General features: G+C 41.1%; 1 protein-coding gene and 1 non-coding gene across 2 annotated transcripts; one reads left to right on the top strand and one right to left on the bottom strand.

Moving 5' to 3' along the window:
* Nucleotides 1–1228: 1228 nt before the first annotated feature.
* On the bottom strand, nt 1229–10649 carry ZNF556 (zinc finger protein 556). Its single transcript, XM_032394564.1, is given in 11 exon segments — nt 1229–1336; nt 1629–1732; nt 2011–2296; nt 7168–7255; nt 7257–7308; nt 7311–7423; nt 7425–7470; nt 7473–8338; nt 8959–9142; nt 9786–9912; nt 10611–10649. Coding segments are annotated over 11 exon segments (2013 nt in total).
* Nucleotides 4399–4590, top strand: LOC116625960. The gene has a single exon (XR_004298139.1). It is a non-coding gene; the product is annotated as a U2 spliceosomal RNA (small nuclear RNA).
* Nucleotides 10650–17864: the final 7215 nt, after the last annotated feature.

Raw genomic sequence — 17864 nt, 5'->3', positions numbered from 1 at the left:
GACATATCCATTTTGTAGCATGTATTAGAATTTCCTTCCTTAAGGCTGAATAATATTCCACAGTATATACACACCACATTTCATTTATCCATCCATCCATTGATGGACACCTGGGTTGCTTCCATCCTTTAGCTATTATGAATAATGCTGCTATAAGCATGCACGTACAAATACCTCTCTTAGTCCCTGCTTTCAGTTCTTTTGGGTATATACTCAGAAGTACAATTGCTGCATGATATGGTAATTCTATTTTTAATATTTTGAGGACAGCCATACTACTTTCCTTAGCAACTGCACATCACCTTCCTACACACAGTGCACAAGACTTCCCATTTCTCCACATCTTCACTTGTTATTTTCTGGGTTTTTTTTTTTTTTTAAAGTAGCCTCCTAATGGGTGTTAGGTGGTTGAGACAGTTGTATTTTTAATTACTGTAAACTTTTCTCCATCAACAAAATGAAAAGGGAACCAACAGAATGGGAGAAAATAATTGCAACTCATGTATCTGATAAAGAACTCACACAACTCAATAGCATAAGAAACAAACAATCTAATTTAAAAATGGGGAGAAGAATTGAATACTTTTTCCAAAGAAATCTAAATGGCCAACATTAGGTTATAACACGCAGAATGCGAAACATACACAGAGACGAAGAACTGTTTTCATCAAAGTAATGCAGGAGACTCACAGACACTCTTGCCTGAACACAACTCCGCCACACGGACAATCCCAGCCATATCCCATGTGGCCCCCGAGACAGACACAATCACCTAGATTTTGAAACCTGGGATAAAGGTACACACACTCAGAAATAACGAACCCTAACTGACCTCCAAGAGACACCACTCAGCCCAGACCCTCTGCACCCTTCCCCTACTTTCTTTTTCCCTTTAGAACTTATCACCGTCCCATACACCTGGTATTTCACGTAGGTGTCCTTAGAATTTCAGCTCCAAGTGGGAAGAGATAATCCCTCTGTCTCGATCACTTCGAAATCAACAGCACCCAGTTCAAAGCCTAAATGCTTACTGAAAGGTCAGGTTCACGCAGACACACACACTTTCCCCAGGGGGCTTTTACAATTGATCCCAACACTCAGGGGCTCACATCCATTGGATCTGCCCGGAGTGAAGGGTTATGTTCCCCATGCCAAACAGTACAGGGTTCCGCTGGTCCCCAAAGGAATTCCCAAAGGATCCTTGGGCTGACCTGCTGGAAAGAGGCGATCACACTGCAGAACCCTCACGGTGCACAAAGCCCGCCTGCACCCACCCTCGCTGGTCTCCACGACCTGCGCTGGGTGGTGGTGTCGTCAGCCTCCGGTACCCAGGAGCCTGCGACCCCGACAGTCAAGAGCCGACAACCTCCAGAGCCTCGCTGTGCTGTGGGGTTCTGCTGGGAGAGGGCTCCTCACCCCCCACCATCTGGAGGGGGGTTCCTACTTCGTTCCTCCGCTTTCCACGCGAAGCCCGGCGGCGAGTAGCTGCGCCCCCGCATTCCCGCTCGGCCGCAGGGTTCTCTGCCGCGCTCCCCTAGGTGTTCGCATCCCGCCCTGATCTCCCCCGGTGGGCTCTCGCCCCCGACGCTGCGGCCTTTCCGTCCGCGGTCGCAGCCCAGCGCACTCACCGCATCCCGCCGGTGAAAGCCAACGTCTCTCAACTTCTGGCATCGGGTTTCCGGGATACAGGCGACGACTTCTGGGACCGAGGAGCCAAACCGGAAGCCGGTGGCTAGGCGTGGGGGCGGGACTTACGGGCGGGCTCCTCAGCGCCCCCGCCCCACCCAGACATCGACTGCGCGTTCTCCGGCTCCCCGAAGACCTTTGGTCTCAGCTCTGCCACAGGAGAGTTCTCGCCGGAGCCTACGCCTGCGCACTCCAGCCAGTTCAGAACTCCCAGGTGTCTCCGCGGCCCCAATGCGACTGCTTCCGCGCTGCATGTTGGGAACTCTGAGGAGGCTATTGCTCTAAACTATTTCCGCCAAGGACGTGGGATCCGCGGTGGCTCGCGGTCAGGAGGTGAATACGGTGTGCAGCGGGAAGGGTTCTGCAGATTCGACCTGGAGCCGTTGAGGCGTTTGGAACCGAGGAAGCCCGCGGCGTTGACAGCGCATGCACGACGCTGCTCGGCTAGTACGTGAGAACAGCGGGTGTGAGGCGTGCGCATGCGCATGGCTGTGGGCGTCGCGTCCGCCTGAGTACATCGCACACGTGGTAGGTGTTGAGGCTGGATCCACTCGAAGTCGAGGTTGCCTGGCTGGCGGTAGTGTGCTGAGTTCACTGGGGAGCCGTTGCTCTGCAGAGTGCGTGTGAGTCACCGTGTCACACTCTCCCCCGGACTCTCGTCGCAGCCATGTGGAATTTCTGCGGGGGAGTGAATGGCGGAGCACCCCCGGTGCACACCAGTAGCGAAGATTTGCAGCGGTGCGGGTCAGAGTTGGGTTTGACCCCGAGATGTCAGGTAGTCTGAGCTGAGTTGCGCATGGCCTCAGGACAGGACTGAATGTGTGCGCCCACTGCGCCCCCACCCCGAGGATCCCCTTGAGAACGCTCTGGAATTACTTTTAAATCTTAAGCCACAGCATTTCCAGAGTTCTGGCCCCAGGAACATGGTGTAAACCTCGAGAGACATTGCTGGCTCCCTCTCACTTCCCTCAGCTAGTGTGACTGAGGTGTGGACAGGTGTGGCCCTGGAGTGTTTGCTAACTTCAGATGAGTTCCAAGAAAGGCCTGATGGGTCACAAGTCTCTAGGAGGTGGAAAGCCCTGTTGTTACTCACCTAAAAATCAAGGTGTGGGTGAGTCTAAATTTCCCTTTAGTTCATAAGGTATTTTTCTTTGTTTTCTAATAATTTATTTTAAAAGGTGAAACTGGCCATTGTAAGTATACTTCTGTGGGTTGTCATAAATTCATACTTGTACCACCATAGTCAAAATACAGAACACTCCATCCTCCCAAGAAAACAACCTCTTAGTGGCCATTTGTAGGCAAACTCCGCCCTCCCCAATCTATTCTAGTTCCTTATACCTTTACTTTTTCCAGAATGTCATAAAAACGTAGTCTCTTGAATACTGTCTTTATTTTTTAAAAGATTTTATTTATTTTGAGGGAGAGAGAGAGAGGAGCAGGGGGAGGGACAGAGGGAGAGGGAGAAACAGACTCCTCCCCGAGCAGGGAGCCCAAGGTGGGGCTTGATCCCAGGACTCTGGGATCATGACCTGAGACAAGCCAGATGCTTAACCAACTGAGTTACCTAGGTGCCCCTTGAATACTGTGTTTAAAATTTAATGTTACATTTTGAAAATCGTGTAATTATATTTGTTCTCCAGAATTGTTGTGAGGTTTCAAATTTCCAACAGTGCCCAGTACAGGTGATGGCACACATTAGGCCTTCAAAATAGAGAGGCTCCATTATCATTATGCGCTATTATTGGGTGCATAAGCTTACACAGAACCTGCTTCCATGCCTAACTTCTGTCACTTGTACAATTGGAAGGATGTTAAGAGAAGTGATCAAATGAAGTAATAAGGATCACGAAATAACACTAATCTCTGCTGTGCTGTGAAAACAAGAGTTAACATGGAGAAACCGATGAAGACCAGACTTCATTTGCTTTTTAATTAAACACAATACTATTATATTTTTCTTTCCTAATATGTATTGGAAGTCTAAGCATGTGGAAAGAATACCTGTAACAAGCAAAATGGACGTTTTGGGCTTTGTGGATTATTAAAACAAAAGCTTACACATTCTCCTGCTATAAGTGGTTATTAAAATTTTCCCTAGGCGCACCTAGGTGGCTCAGTCAGTTAAGCATCTGCCTTCGGCTCAGATCATGATCTCAGCATCCTGGGATGGAGCCCTTCATCAGGCTCCCTGCTCAGCGGGGAGTCTGCTTCCTCCGCCCCCTGCTCTTGGCCTATGGGCTCTCTCTCCCCCTCTCAAATAAATAAAATCTTTAAAAATTTTCCCTATGTGAGGTTGTCTAATAAATTGGGATGTCACACGAAAGGATGTCCATAGTCTGCGCTTACTTCACTTATTCCTTGGGTAGTTTTCCCTTTTACCACCCATACCTCTTCTCTTTGCTTTTATTAGGAAATCATAGGCGACTTGCATAGATATCACTCTGCTCATCGAGGGGTAGAACTGTGTGAATAATCGGGGCGCCTGGGTGGCTCAGTGGTTAAGTGTCTGCCTTCGGCTCAGGTCATGATCCCAGGGTCCTGGGATCGAGCCCCACATTGGACTCCCTACTTGGCAGGAAGCCTGCTTTTCCCTCTCCCACTCCCCCTGCTTGTGTTCCCTCTCTTGCTGTGTCTCTGTCAAATAAATAAATAAAAATCTTAAAAAAAAAAAAAAAACAACGAACTGTGTGGATAACCATAAAGCTTCCTATCACTTCTTGGCCTTTTGGCTAAGATCAAGTGTAGTATCTGTTCTTATCAGTTTAATATCTGGTATGTGCTCTATCTGAGGACAATATATTAAATTGGATTTTTGGAACAGGGAGATGGAATAGGAGCTCGCTCCTTCCACTCCATGTATCGACCTGGTATTGCAGTACTTCCAGGAACGGTGCATCCCAGCCTAATTAAATGTTCAAAAAAGAAAGAGAGAGAGAGAGAGAGAAAGAGAAAAAAGAAAGAGGGAGGGAGGAAGGAAAGAAAGGAAAAGAAAGAAAAGAAACACCACCATAAAGTTTCCTTAAACTATGAGGAACTCTGGTTTTCTGCAGAACAAATCTCAGTCAATGGGTAGGAGCCCCAAAATGATAATGCCAAATACATGGGGCCATTTCAAATTATTTCACGAGGATGTTAAATACAAACACCTATACAATGTGCTCCAAATCCATATGAACTGTCTGATCCCAAATATCCATGTCTAGTCTCATAAACATATATGACATGCCCTAAAATTTTTAACCATTGAAAAATGTGGCTGAACTATATCTTCACTTTTATGGGAAATAATTACTGTTAATTCCATGAGTGGAGGAATGTTTCTGTATCACCACCCACTATTTACTAACACTTTTGAACAGTTCCAGAAGGGATCTAAGACATCCATGAGTGGATGATATCCTCATTAACTGAGGCCTGTTTCATTCTCATCCCCTTTTATCTCTCTTGTCATAGTTTATATTTTACTTCACTCGCTTTTATATTATCCAACGAAGTTTAAAACATTTTCTCATCAGAATCTTTTTATATCATTTGCTAGACTTATTTACTACTTAATAAAATTGCTAAAACTATTACGTTTTTACTATTATGAATAAGAAGTTATATTGACAAAATTGTAACAATATACAAAATAAAGTTTACTAGCATTAAAAATGCCTAAATTTGTATGCACCTGGTAATATTGCCTCAGAATGTATAATTCTTAAATTCACAGTTACAAAGTTGATTTGACAGCTCAGAGTTGCAATATTATATCTTTTCAGTAAATTAAATAGATTGACATTTATTAGTATACATTTGAAAACACAGTTAATAGGATATTTCTCAGAAACATACATTTATAAAGTACATAACTCATATGAAAACAGTTAATAGAATATTTCTCAGAAACACAGCATTTGTTCAACCAAAAATATATACATTGTGTCTAACCACACATACTCAATCTTAATAACAACATATCCTGAGGGATTGTACTCAGTGCTGAATAACAGAATACCCACACAGTCTGCCCAATATGTCAGTAATGCTTATTTATTTCACAGAAATACTGAGGGCAGGGGCTCAATGATGCTGCAGGGAAACACAGTCCCATATGTTGTTATGGATGCACCATTGCCTCTGTTCTAGTGAAATTAGGAACACAGAAGCATGAGAAATAATAAGAGAATGAGGCGTTCACCATACAAATCAGACTTTATTTGAATATGTTAAGATCTAGAGAAAAGCGGTCAGAGCACTAGATAATATCAACAGCCATGACATCCTAATCAGTGGCCTGGTGGACAGTATAGGGCTTTCAGGAAAATGTAAGCTGTGGACATCTAACCATGGAGGTACATCCATGATGGGAAAGCTGGTAGGGTGTCGGTGAAAGCCCACCCCTCTGACAAAATGGAAGTCATGCAGTTGGTATTTGTTTTGAGGATACTTTTGATCAGCAAGACTAGCAGTCAGGAAAATAAGCTGGAGATGGTGCCCACAAAGTCCCTATGCATCTATCTCTTATATAGCGGTGGCTCAATAAACTGAAAATTGCTTCTTCTAGATCTCCTGCAAGCTGGGCTCTTACAGAATTCTATCATGGAACCATATAGAGGAGGCATCCTGGGAAATGTAGTTCCTAGCCTTACCTACGTTGATAGAACACAATCCAACAGAACCATCTCCACCTCTAGATTTCACTCTCTCTTTTTAATTCAAATGTATTGTCCACTTCCTAACCAGAAGCCAGGACAAAGAGTATAGAGCAACAGATGGAAATAATAGTTCATATTAAACTATACTCTTTCAAGACCATTGCATACCTACAAATTTCTGCCAACTTACATACTTACAAAACTGCAAGTGAGCAAAATGGAATAATGAAACTCTGGCCAAAAAAAAAAAAAAAAAAAAAAAAAAGGTGTTGAGAATATATACCTTATGTAAGCAAAGAAGTGCCAACTTTAAAAGTCATAGGTTCTCTCAGGAAGATAGTAAGATGGAATATATGTAATGGTAAAGTGATAGTTTGGAACACACTGGGCCAGTAAGAAAATCTAAACTAATACCAATGTTACATTAGTCTAAAGTCCCCATACTTATAAAACAATTTTAAAAACTATATAAAATTAAACCTGATGCATATTCAAAACACACATCAAATCACCCATGGCTGTATCACACTTCAAAATGGAAACAGAAATATTACCCGAATTCATAAGGGAAAAAAAACCCATAATATATCAAAATTCATGTACTATATATATGTACTTAGAATACTTGAGAATTTTCATGTCAATGTTTAGTTGAAAAAGATATGGAAATTCACTTGCTAGAAGTCCCATTAAGGATGAGATACTGAGCAATACCATCTTTGTAACTTTTGTAAGATTTCTCTTCTGGTGTGGATTTTCCAAACTGTTTTAGATGAGTTAATTTGCATCAGGTTTTCTCACATTACTTATAAGTTTTCTTTTGACTATGAGTTCTCACATGACTATGTAAGGATTTGGGACAACTGAAAGTTTTCCCACATTTTTCACATATATGAGGTTTCTCTCTAGTCTGCATCCTTATTGTTTTGTAAGAATGAGGGCCATTTGAAGGCTTTCCCGCATTGCTTACAATTATAGGCTTCTCTCCACTGTGTTTTTTGACATGTTTGTGTAAGGATGAGGACCAACCAAATGCTTTCCCACATTTTTCACACTTATAAGGTTTTTCTCTAGTCTGCATTCTTACATTTTTGGAAGCATGAGGGCCAACTGAAAGTTTTCCCACATTGCTTGCATTTATGGGTTTCTCTCCAGTGTGCTTTCTGTTATGTTTGTGTAAGGATGAAGACCAACCAAATGTTTTCCCACACTTTTCACACTTATAGGGTTTCTCTCCAGTCTGAATTCTTACATTTTTGGAAGCATGAGGGCCAACTGAAAGTTTTCCCACATTGCTTGCATTTATGGGTTTCTCTTCAGTGTGCGTTCTGACATGTTTATGTAAGGATGAGGGCCAACCAAATGCTTTCCCACATTTTTCACATTTATAGGGTTTCTCTCCATTGTGAATTCTCACATGTCTCTGAAAGGATGTGAGCCAACAGTAGGCTTTCCCACACTGCTTACATTCATAAGGTTTCTCTCCAGTGTGCATTATCATATGTACTCGAAAGGATTTGGGACAGCTAAAGCCTTTTCCACACTGCTTACATTCATAGGGTTTCCCACCATTATGCATCATCACATGTACTCGAAAGGATTTAGGACAACTGAAGGCTTTCCCACATTGCTTACACTCATAGGGTTTCTCTCCAGTGTGACTCCTTATATGTCCAGTGAGGGAATGGGAACGAATAAATGTTTTCCCACAAAGTTTACATGCATAGGGTTTCTCTCCACTGTGAGTTTTCACATGATTCCTTAGGTATGAAGAACAACTGAAGGCTTTCCCACATTCCTCACACTGATATAGTTTGCGTCCAGTGTGACTCCTTTTGTGCCTCTTAAGGGATGAACGATGCCTGAAGACTTTTCCACACTGACTGCATTCATACAGTTTTACTCCACTAGGAGTTTTCTTATACAGCTTAATATTTGGAATACGGCTGACAGTTTCTCCACATGTATTACCTTTGCTACTTTCACAGAGTCTCTCCACTATATGACTTCTGCAAAAAAAAGGGGGGGGAGCACAATATTAATGGTTTGTATATTCATAATTTATTACTATTTGTTAATGAGTGCTCGGATTATATTTCTACCATTTTCTGTATAAATGTAGGCTTTCTTTTTCTAAAGATTTTATTGATTTTTTTGAGAGAGAGAGAGTATCATAGTGGGGAGGGGCAGAGAGAGAAGGAGAAGCAGACTCCCCGCTGAGCAGGGAGCCTGATGTGAGGCTTGATCCCAGGACCCCGGGATTATGATCTGAGCTGAAGGCAGATGCTTAACCAACTGAGCCCACCCAGGTGCCCCATAAATGTAGGTTTTCTGTCCTGTTTGAATTATTTCAAAGTGTAATAAACTAGCTGCTTTGGGAATGGGCTTAAAGCATAGCCCATTACTACAACAGCGTTTCTCATACAGGGTTCCCTGATCATTGTTTCCCACTGAACTATCTTTCAAATGCTCAATGTCTGAGTCACATGAAGGAAAAAAAGGAGGAAATGATTTGTGAATAAACAAATTCTGGAACAAGGTTTATCAGTTTTTTGTTTTTGTTTTTTAATTTCATGAAATAGTAAGATTCTCTACTGGAATATTGTGTTTTCTCCTAAGTGCAACTCACCTCAAATGTCTCCACTCATTGTTGTGCTTATCTTCAATGCACTGGTCTTCCCAATTTTCTTGAAAAAGGGAGGTCCAGAAATCATTTTTTGTGAACATTGCTATTTTCTGTTCATTAGATAATTTTTCTCCAAAAATATCCTGCTGAGAAATGGACCCATTGGTTTTAAGTTGAGTCTCATCATCTAAAACAGAACAGTGAATAAATCTTATAAGGAAGGCACCTGTGAGCAAAGAAATACAGTTTAGCTGTTTCAAAACTTCATTATTAAGAGGCACAAGAGGTCAAAATGGAGGCGATTTTTTTTTTTAAGATTTTATTTATTTATTTGACAGAGAGAGAGTCCACATGTGCACAAGCAGGGGGAGCAGCAGGCAGAGGGAGAGGGAGAAGCAGGCCCCTTGTGGATCAGGGAGCCCAGTGCAGGGGCTTGATCCCAGGACTGTATCATGACCTGAGACAAAGGCAGACACTTAACCAACTGAGCTGCCCAGTTGCCCCTGGAGGCGATTTAATATGAACAGAAAAACCACAAGATTTCAAACAAACTGCTCCATGTCCACAAAGTGACACATGGATATATACCCAGACTGATGACACTGAAGGACCCTAAGTATTTTAAAGAAGACAGAAAGAAAAACACAGGTTAATATTTGGACTTTTACTGTCACAGAGAAACTGTTAGATTCTAGATCCATGACAGCTGTGATCATGCCTGTTTTATTTATCAGTGTGTTTTCCTTCTTATTCCAAATCTTGAAGTAGGCTTAATGAATAAGAAATACTTACTCTCTAAATAACTAAGTGAAGGATTGCTGCCTCCTTACCTACTGAGACCAGGTTCCTGAAGGTTTCCAGCATCACATCTTTGTAGAGCTTCCTCTGAGCAGGATTCAGCAGGGCCCGCTCCTCTTGGGTGAAGTCCACAACCACATCCTCGAAGACCACTGAGTCCTAAAACAAACCACATCATTGTAGGAGAGTGGGCAACACTGACAACACAGGGAAAGTGGACTCAAATTCACAGGAAGTTCAAACAAGATTCTTTGGTCTCTTCACATCTAATCTATGTCCACACTCATTTTCTGTATCATTGTCTTTTTTTAAAGATTTTATTTATTATTTGAGAGAGTGTGCGCACGAGAGAAAGCACGAGCAGGGGGGAGTGGCAGAGGGAGAGGGAGAAGCAGACTCCCTCCTGAGCAAGGAGCCTGATGTGGGGCTTGATCCCAGGACCCCGAGATCATGACCTGAGCCAAAGGCAGACACTTAACCAACCTGAACCACCCAGGCGCCCTCTGTATCATAGTCTTAACACATTAACACATTGAACTTATCTCTCTCTCCATTTTTACTGTGGCCCTTCCTGTGTGATCCCTGCCTTTTCACAGAGTCTAGAATGGTCCAAAACACTTGGAGAAATTAGAGAAATGCTATATAAATGAAACAAATACTGTTGTTTTGTGAGTATCAATTCCTTATGACAAAAATGATTTCATCTCTTTCCTTATTGCCCACCACATCTCTCAGCACTGCATAAACCACAAGTTCAAATCTTGATGAGATTCTGATAAATAAAAACACAATGAAGGAGCTTTTCCTTCATTTCCTCTCACCAACAGTGAGAGGCCCAAGGTAGAAACCCAACTCACAATGTGGGCCAACTGACCCTTTGTCTTGATGTACTCCATTCGAAATACACAAATCCAACTGGGTGCCGGAAGACATTTTTCTGGAGAAATGCTAATTTTAACTTATATGTGTATTATTTACATATATTATTTATCACAGAATCAGTTGCTACTCTTTCTTACTTTATGTCCCCTTAATTTGAGACAGAAGCGGTATTGAGAAAGACGAGGAAAGAGGAAGACATGAGAATTCAGAAGGTGGGAAGAAGACATGAGAACTTAGACCTTTCCATAATATCCACATTCATAAACCTTGGTGTTGGTGTGCATTAATTTTGAGTACACACACATACACACTGAGGTTATAAGATGCCAAAACAGCTCATTCCATCCAAGGCATGCTGTTGCCTTGATCTTGGACTTCCCAGCCTCCGTACCTGTGAGAAATAAATTTCTGTTGTTTATAGGCCACTCTTTGGTATTTTATTATAGCAGCCTGAATGGGCTAAGACACACTGCCAGAGACTGGAGCAAACTGAGATGGGAAATAACAGTCAAGGATGGTGGAGAGTGATGGGAGGTGGAGCATATCATCTTGTGGGGAACTAGTCAGATCTGACTCTGTGAGAAATGCAGAACTACTTCAGGCTTTTGCACAGAGGAGTGATGTCCTCTGATAGCTTTAATGACCCATCACTTGTGTTGAGACTAGACTGCAGGGGATGGATGTAGAGACGAGAACACCTGATAGGAAAATAAAGCCATTGGGTGCCTGGGTGGCTCAGTGATTAAGCATCTGCCTTCGGCTCAGGTCATGATCTCAGGGTCCTGGGATCGAGCCCCACATCGGGCTCCCTGCTCCACGGGATGCCTGCTTCTCCCTCTCCCACTCCCCCTACTGGTGTTCCCTCTCTCACTGTGTCTCTCTCTGTCAAATAAATAAATAAAATCTTTTTTTTTTTTTTTAAAAAAAAGGAAAATAAAGCCATAACCAAGTGAGAAGAAGGTGGGTCAACCTGGGTGCTCACAGTGGAATGTGCAGGGAAAGCATAGATAAGAGCTACAGATTCCTGATGGACTGAAGTTGGGGCAAGACAGAATGAGGAGATTTAATGACTGATCACTTCTCACCATAGAAACTGGAATAATGGAGTTTCCATCAACTGAGATGTAGGAGGCCTTATGTGGATTAAGTTCTTGGGGAGAGAAAGAGAAATTCACCATAGAGTATACCAAGATGGGAATAAGAATAAGACATCCAAGTAAATACATGTATAATAATGTTTTTAGGAGCACTAGTCATAATGGCAAAAATTTGAAAACACCCAAATCACCACTAGTAATAGAGTTAATAAATAATAATTGCATATCCTTACAAGTGAATACAAGAGAGCAGTAAAGGTTTATTATTACTCCACAGAAGACCATGAAATAACTTTAAAAGAAGTCTGACATAAAGTAGCATATACACTGTGGTTCCATTTACATGCATTAGAAAACATCCAAAGTTAGAGTGTCTTTATTTAATGATGCATACACAGGCGATAAAAGCATGGATAGTTGGGCGCCTGGGTGGCTCAGTCGTTAAGCGTCTGCCTTCGGCTCAGGTCATGATCCCAGGGTCCTGGGATCGAGTCCCACATCGGGCTCCCTGCTCTGCGGGAGGCCTGCTTCTCTCTCTCCCACTCCCCCTGCTTGTGTTCCTGCTCTCGCTATGTCTCTCTCTGTCAAATAAATAAATAAAATCTTAAAAAAAAAAAAAAAAAAAAAACATGGATAGTACATCACAGGATTCAAGATATTGGTTACATCTGGAGAGGAGGGAATCACTTCCAGTGGAGTGTCTAATGTCAAGAACTGTTATACATCTAGGGCTGGATTTTCTTTCATAGGTGTTTATTTTTTATGATTTCCATGGACTGTTCAATATGTCTTATGTACTTTTCTGCATGTATGTTATACTTTACAATGAAACTCTATAATCAACTAATACAATTTACCTGAAATCATCTTAAGAATCATAGAAAGCAATATAGAAAACACATGAAAAAAACTCATACTGTAGGGGAATCAATGGTAAGATGCATAGCCCAATAAAGGGAATAGTTAAAAAAAGATTATTCAAAAAGGAACATACAAATGGAGTGAAGTTCATTATTTTCTATCAAGAAAAGTACAAAACTAGGTTCCCATTGCCTCACTCCTAGTCAACACTATACTACAGATCCAATCCAGGGCCACCCGAAAATAAACAAATATGCAGAATTACAAAAGAATAGAAAGATCATTGTTATCCTTAGCACTAACAAGCATATGCATAGGACCAAAACAGAACAAAAAGAACCAAAAAGATTTAGCAAGATTCTAAAATAAAAACACAAGATGAAAATAAAACTCATTACCTTTCCATTTAATAACAACACTAAGTTGGAAAACTCACATTAAAAAGTGAACACAACTGTATGGCAATATGAGGTACCCTGTGGACCTGCTCCCCAGTGAAACTGGTGAAATTACTTTTTTAAAAAAGATTTTATTTATTTATTTATTTGAGAGAGAGAATGAGAGAGAGAGAGAGCATGGGAGGGGGCAGGGTCAGAGGAAGAAGCAGACTCCCTGCTGAGCAGGGAGCCCGATGCGGGACTCGATCCAGGGACTCCAGGATCATGACCTGAGCCGAAGGCAGTCGCCCAACCAACTGAGCCACCCAGGTGCCCTGAAATTACTTTTAAAACCATCATTTCAAGCCTCTGGAAATAGTCCTCAGGGCATAACAGCTGAGGAACCAGGTACTCAAGAAACTCTATGAGAATTCAGTAAGAAAAGTTGACAATCTGGTATTTGAACCAAGACTACTCTCTCTCTCTCCCTAGACTTCTTTTTCAGACTGCAGCCACAGGTTCCCCATCCCCACAGCTCCTAGCCAGAGGAGGATGTCAGCATTTCTCATCCTGCCCCAGTTAGTTGTTACTGAGTTTAAGCTCCAAGCAAGAGCAATTGACAGGTGAGGGCTCTCTACTTACACCAGCCCCCACTTGTGGAATGTGGGATCTACAGCGGGTGCAGGGCTGATGAGAATACTGGGGACCTGACTGCTCTTGTTATGCCTCATAAGGCAGAGGTTCCACATCCAAGAGAGGCAAGCTGAGAAGACATCAGGCAACTGCCCTTCCTCCACTTAATGCTCAGCTCTTAAAGTGGGGTGTCACTCAGAAAGAAGTGTACCATTGTCCCCAGCTCACTGCAGTTCCCTGGCTCAGAGATTTTGACAAGGAGGAAAAGCAGGCTGTAAAAGAGGTCCTGACCTTTTGCCAAAGAACTGACTTCATTTACAACAGAAGATGGAGAATCTTAAGCCTAAGGGTGCTCTCAAAAACAGTGCAAGTTGTAGTGAAAGGCAACAAGGAAGAGATTCAGGGTACAGGCAAAATTGTAGTCCACCTTGTTTGCAGGGGAGAAACAGGAAAAGAGGAGGGTGGGAGGAAACCTCCAAGGGTCTGAACAACTAACAAACATTGACCTGTGAAACTATTCCTTCAAAGGAGTCCAAATTTGACTGGATTATTCTATAGAGCAATGTATGCACCACGGCAGGTTCAAAACAATAAAGCAGTCAGCGGACAATTAGTGGAGCTTAAGAGCACTGAAGGGGTTGGGAGGAGAGTGAAATAGATTTGACTAAAATAATCCGGCCAGTCACCAAGCAGACATAAACAACAGTCACAGGCCCCAGAGGATAGGGGCTAGTACCCAAAGTTGCTAAAATATATTACCTATAGTGTCCAGTTTCCAACAAAAAATTACAAGGCATGAAAAAAAAAAGGACATTGTGATCCTTACAGCAGAAAAATAAGCAGGCAACAGAAACTGAGAGCAAATAGATACTGGATTTAACAGAAGAAGGCTTCAAAGTAACTATTATAAATATGTTCAAAGAACTAAAGGAAATCATGATTAAAGATGTAAAGTAATATATGATGACAATGATGCACCAAATAATGTCAATAAAGAGAAGTTATTCTAATGAACCAAGTGAAAATTCTGGAGTCAAAAAGCACAATAACTGAAAAAAGTCCCTAGAGGGACTCAACCATAGATTTGAACTTGTAGGAGAAAGAAGAATTACAAAGTATGTTACTCCATTCTCATGAAATGTCCAGAATAAGAAATTCTCAAGAGGCAAAAAGTACATTAGTGGTTATTTATGGCTGGAAGCAGGATGGAGAGTGATAGATAAAGGGTATGAGGTTTCTTTCAAAGTGATGAAAATGAACTAAAGTTGACTCTGGTGATGGTTGCATATATCTGTGAATAAACAGAAAGCACTGAATTGTACACTTTAAACTGGTGAATTGTACAGTATGTAAATTATATCTCAATAAAGCTTTTTTTTAAAAAAAGCTAACACATAATAAAGAATTCTAATGAAGGGTATAAAAATATTCTAATGGACCAAAACCTCAACTTTATTGGATAATATCAAAGTAGAATTAAATAAATAGAAAGATGGGACATGTTCTTAGAAAGAACTCAGTGTCACCAAGATGTCAGCTCCCCAAAAAGAAACCTGTAGTCTTTATAAAATCCCAGTAAATCCTCAGACCTGATTTTCCAGGACTTCACAAAAACAACTTCTCCTAACCTAATAGAAAGAACAAATGTCCAAAAAAGACAAAAAATTTTTAAGAACAAAGTAGGGGGGCTCTTCAAATACATCAAGGAATTTGAAACCACAGTAATCTGAGCAATATGTTATTAGTATAGGGATAAACAAATAGATTCATGGAAAGGAAAAGACTCCTAAAGAGACCCCCATGTAATGGAAATTTGATAAATGACAGAACAAGCATCACAGAGCAGTGGCAGAAATGATGTACACTGTAATATATGGGGCAGGGAGAAATTGGTATCCAACTGGGAAAAATGCACTGTATTCCCATCTAATCCACAAACAATAACCACTTTATTCTATATTTAAATGTGAAAGACAGGAGCACCTGGGTGGTACAGTTGGTTAAGCGCCCAACTCTTGGTTTCAGCACAGGTCATGATCTCAGGGTTGTGAGATGGAGCCAGGGTCAGGCTCTGTGGTCAGCGGGGAGTGTGCTGAGATTCTCTCTCTCTCCCTCTGACCCTACCTCCACTCTCTCTCTCTCAAATAAATAAATAAATCTTTAAAGATTTCACTCATTTATTTGAGAGAGAGAGAGAGCACAAGCAGGGGAAGAGGCAGAAGGAGAAGCAGACTCCCCACTGGGCAGGGAGCCTGACATTGGGCTCAATCCCAGGACCCCGCAATCATGACCCCAGCTAAAACCAAGAATCAGATGCTTAACTGACTTAGCCACCCAGGCACCCCTCAAATAAATAAAGAAATCTTTAAAAAAATAAAATTAAGAAACCAAAAAGGTAAACGACAATTTGAGATAAAGATATTTGCAACACATACAAATATAAAAATATGTGTGCAGAATAAAAATGAATGGTCAAACAAATAAAAAATAGGAAAATGACTAAAACATGTATCACAAAAGATGTAAGACCACATATGAAAAAAGAGTCAACCTCATTGGTAATGAGCAAATAGAAAAATAAAATCTCAAACAGATCCTATTTCAAACCAAGAAGGGCAAAATTACTAAATTAGATAATCTCAGGTGTTGATGGCCACATGGAACACATAAGCAGTTATGCACACATGTTTGGAGAATCAACTGGTACACTTCATTGGAATTGTCTCATAAATTTGAACTTGGCCATGATCTACAATCTAGAGATTTTCCTCCAATATGTGGGCAAATGTACTACACATCTGACCTTGGACACTGAAACAAGACTCATAGGAGTGGCACTTCTCGCAAAAGCAGAAAAACAAACTTGAAAAACCCAAACCCCATAAGCACTGGAGTGGAAGAATTTAATGAATGTAGCTTTCAGATAGTAGCATGTACAAAACACGCTATGGCAAAGAACCATAGGAAAGCCTTTTCAGTGTAATTCCATTAATATTTATTTACTGAACGTCCCAAAGAAGTAAAACAAAGCAGAACACTGCTTAGTAAAAACAACAACAACAACAAAAACAAAAACATAAAAGGTAAAGGTATGAAGATTAAGCAAAGAAGCAAACAGTGGTCATCGATGAGACAAGACAGTGGTGAGTTCTGGGAGGATCATGTCAGGAGACTCTTACAGCTACCCAAAGCCCATTTATGAATCTAGGTGGTGAATTCACAGATGTTTACACCGTGATTAGTTTTTAGATGTCCAATAAAACTTTGCATGCATTCCAAATATGATAGATTTCACCATAAAAGTTAAAGCATTAATCAAGGTTGGAAAATAACACTTTTCTTATGTTTGCTTACCATGTAATATGAAAAAGTCAGTTTTGATTAACAAACCTTGGTAGAAAAATATTAGATGCAGATCAAGTGCCTAATTAAAGAGAACTGGTTGCATAAACTTGAAAATCAAAGACAACTGACATTATATGAAAAGGTCTGCAGGACTATCATTAGAACAAATAAGAAAAGTATGTTGCCCTGTGTATATCATGTTACCTTTCCCATAACAAAAGAAAAACTTTTGCCTTTTGTTTCTTTTTATAGAAAGAAACACTGATAAAAATGCACAAGAAATTATTAAAACTGGTTGTCTGAGGGTGGCTGGGGTAGGACTGGCATGGACCAGAATATGCTGGCAGGGAGTTGTTTTATGTTAGATTTTCAATGTTTTGCAAGGTTTTTAAACCTTTGCATACATTATTTACTTTATATAAAGAGAAATCTATATAAGTTATATTTTGCCTTTTTAAAAAGATTTATTTATTTATTTATTTTAGAGAGAGGGGGAGAGCACTCAAGAGGGGTGGAGAGGGAGAGAGAGAATCTCAAACTGACTCCACGCTAAGCGCAGAGCCCAACACAAGGCTCAATCCCGCAACCCTGAGATCATGACCTGAGCTGAAACCGAGTCTGATGTTTAACTGAGCCACCCAGGCACCCCTATATTTTGCTTTTTAATAGTTTTTATTTTTACTTGGGAACCACTTTTCCACACAGGAAATCATTTTAATATTTAATCCTGTGAAAATTAATAAAGGGAAGCCTCACTAAAATGGAGTTGGAAGAAAAAATAATAATAATAAATGAAAAAAGAAAAAAGGAAAGAAAAACCCAGAAGAAAAAAAAAATCAGAGGGAGTTGGGAGGCCAGAAGGGGGAGCATTCCACCTTGATTACAAAAACTGCCCATTACGAACTCCAACAGAAGA

This window comes from Phoca vitulina, unplaced genomic scaffold (assembly GCF_004348235.1).
Source record: "Phoca vitulina isolate PV1807 unplaced genomic scaffold, GSC_HSeal_1.0 scaffold81, whole genome shotgun sequence".
In the NCBI taxonomy this organism is placed as follows: domain Eukaryota; kingdom Metazoa; phylum Chordata; class Mammalia; order Carnivora; family Phocidae; genus Phoca; species Phoca vitulina.
This window is presented reverse-complemented; position numbering and strand designations above follow the sequence as displayed.